The sequence below is a fragment of the Silurus aristotelis genome, assembly GCF_946808225.1.
Source record: "Silurus aristotelis genome assembly, chromosome: 22".
NCBI classification, from domain to species: Eukaryota; Metazoa; Chordata; class Actinopteri; order Siluriformes; family Siluridae; genus Silurus; species Silurus aristotelis.
Window position 1 is genome coordinate 17610529 of NC_139595.1, and position 2500 is coordinate 17613028.

Below are 2500 nucleotides of genomic sequence, written 5' to 3' on the forward strand. Positions count from 1 at the left end.
TGGACCACTCACCGTTCTCCGGGGCCAGCCCGAGCGCCGAGGTCTCCTCGTCCGACTTGAGATGCTGCGGCTTGGCCTGTTTCCGTCGGGACATTGTGATGAAGGTAATGGGGAGGATGATGAAGATGATCCGCTGCCACCCGGCCCCGCTTTTTGCACGCGCATCGGCGGCGGACGGAGCGGTGCAGAGAAGGCAAGAGCAATAACCAAAAAAAAAAAAAAAAGATTTTATATATGAAGAAAAAAAAGTACAAAAACAAAACAAAACAAAAAAACGCGCTCAGATTAACAGTCAGGGGAGGAAAAGGGATCAAAAAGAATAATGACGGCAAATGATAGAGGTTGCGACTGTGGCACGCGAAAGTCCAGTCTATAATTATGATCGTGAATAATTCATCGCGATTATCGGCGCTGTGCGATCGGAGGATTGGCCGAGCTCCAGCCGGATATGGAAATGAGGGACGGACTCGGCAATTAGCCGCTTCGCCCTCGAACTATCTGTCTCTCTCTTCCTCCCTTTCTCTATGAGTGTATGAGCGTGCTCTCTATCCTCCTCCTCCTCCTCCTCCTCTTCGCGCAGAGCTCCAAATCCCGTATTAACGCCAAGCACTCGGGGGGGTCTTCAGCACAGGAAGGTCAGCAGCTTCTTTTCCCTTTTTTTCTGCCACGCGAGTGCCGGGAATTCGTCGCTTTCTTTGTTTATTTGTTTGCATTACCGTCCGCGCGTCACGCGTAATGCGCCACGCGTAATGCGCCGCGTAACAACCCCCCCCCTCCCCAACCCCCGGGTTAACTTCGCGCGTCCATGATGTCGAGGACAACTTTGACCACTTTGCGTGGAAAAGAAAGTGTGCTTCCTTCCGTCAAGTCCCTTCAGTGTCCCCCGGCCCGGTGCTTCCCGTGCCGTCCTCCGGTTGCTTGGTCTGGTTAGAGGCTTCGCAGTGTCTTTTTCATCGCTCTCAAGAAAAAAAAGCAAGAAATTATTCCCAAGTGCTGATTAAAAAAAAAAAAAAAAAAAAAAAAAAGATCGCTTGTTTTGACATTTGTTTTCTTGCGGCTGGAAAAACGGGACAGATGCGGCACCAAAAGTTTGCAAGAAGAAGAAGAAGCGCGCACGAAGTTGAACAGCACAAAATGTAGGAAAAAAAACAATTATTGCAAAATGGACAAAAGTAGAGACGCTGAGGATTCCTGATGCGCGTCCTCGCTCCCGGTAACGCGCTCAGCTTTAATCTTCTTTCTAATGTCTTTTGCATCCAGGTGTTTTTTTACCCCGACGGTAAAAAAAAATGTAAAAAAAAGAAAAGAAAGAAAAGTCGGGCGAGTGTTCTGCTGTGTGTTTCTCGGGATGTCAGCAGCGTGGACTGATAAAAAATAATACAACTAATATTAATAATAGTAATGAAAGTTGCGCGAGCGCGTGGAGCAGGGCTGCTGGCCGTCGCCGCTTTGCGCCCCGTAGTTTCCGCGTGTGGAGGCTGCGTGGCGCGGCAGAGGGAGTTTAAACCCCCCCTCCTCCCCTCCCCACCCCGCAGGGCTTTAAGTTCAGCCCATTGCGCTTAGCGACCGCTAGGATGTAGCCTACCGCGCCGTTTTCGTTTTAACAACCCCACACCACCCCACCCCTTACCCTTTTACACCCCCCCTAACCACCTCCCCACCCCCCACCCCCACTCCGCCGTTTCTGCGCGCTCAGAGCGTTAAATAAATAAAAGCGCGCGGCCGCCAAAACGGGAGCGCGCTCATTTTCTTTCTTTCTTTTTCCAAGAATTATTTAATTTGTTTACTCATTTCTTTATTTAAAAATAGAAACACACACACACACACACACACACACACACACACACACACACACGACTGGATTAAATAATTCATGCGTTAAGCATGTGTTCTTTTTTTTATTTATTTATTTATTTTTTTAATTGCGCATGAATCAAATGCCGTAACGTTTAAACTGTAGGTGTATGCGTGTGTGTGTGTGTGTGTGTGTGTGTGTGTGTGTGTTCGTGTAATCAAGCGAGTTCTGCAGCTGTATGTTCAAGTGTGTGTGTGCATTAAAACGCCACTGCAGGCTGGAGGGTCACTTCCCTGATTTTTTTTTTGTTGCTGTGCCTTTGAGGAAACAGACATGAGCGCTTTGTGGACTGCAGCCGGAGGAAATGTCTCCCTCTTTTTTTTTAGGAGGAAAAGAAAAAAGTTCATTTGCGTTTAAATGTTGACCTGCTGAGGGAAGGAGGTGTGTGTGTGTCTGTGTTTGTGTGTGTGTGTGTGTGTGTGTGAGTGTGAGTGTTTGTGGTGTTCATTGAGGGGGGTGGGGGGGTGGGGGGGGCGGTGTTTCACGGCGTTTGCATTCCTGTAGAAGAGCATTTGCATTCGTTTTGATCACAATAAAATAAATAAATATATACACAATATATAAACAAATACATTTATAACAATAATAACAATACAATTCTTTTTTTTTTCCTGGATGTTATAAAAAAAATAAAAAAAAACACCT

General features: G+C 46.9%; 2 protein-coding genes and 2 long non-coding RNA genes across 6 annotated transcripts in view; 1 reads left to right on the forward strand and 3 right to left on the reverse strand.

Annotated features, from left to right (window-relative positions):
• bmi1b (bmi1 polycomb ring finger oncogene 1b) overlaps window positions 1-2500 on the reverse strand; it is a 439238-nt gene that overhangs the window by 129166 nt on the left and 307572 nt on the right. The gene's annotated exons all lie outside the window — the stretch shown is intronic.
• LOC310717812 overlaps window positions 1-2500 on the reverse strand; it is a 433295-nt gene that overhangs the window by 54229 nt on the left and 376566 nt on the right. The gene's annotated exons all lie outside the window — the stretch shown is intronic.
• Window positions 1-2500, reverse strand: part of sall3a (spalt-like transcription factor 3a) — a 56547-nt gene that overhangs the window by 18560 nt on the left and 35487 nt on the right. Inside the window, exon 2 of one of the 2 annotated variants that reach the window (XM_083525512.1) lies at window positions 13-149. In XM_083525512.1, coding sequence (XP_083381638.1) covers window positions 13-94 — 82 coding nt within the window. In that variant the 5' untranslated portion in view covers window positions 95-149. Of the gene's footprint in view, window positions 1-12; window positions 2314-2500 lie in introns of those variants that run through there. The other variant, XM_083525511.1, reaches the window with a different exon arrangement.
• Window positions 1095-2500, forward strand: part of LOC310717808 — a 14055-nt gene continuing 12649 nt past the window's right edge. For both annotated transcript variants that reach the window (XR_014530933.1, XR_014530934.1), the window contains exon 1: window positions 1095-1213. This is a non-coding gene — a long non-coding RNA (uncharacterized lncRNA). The remainder of the gene's footprint in view (window positions 1214-2500) is intronic.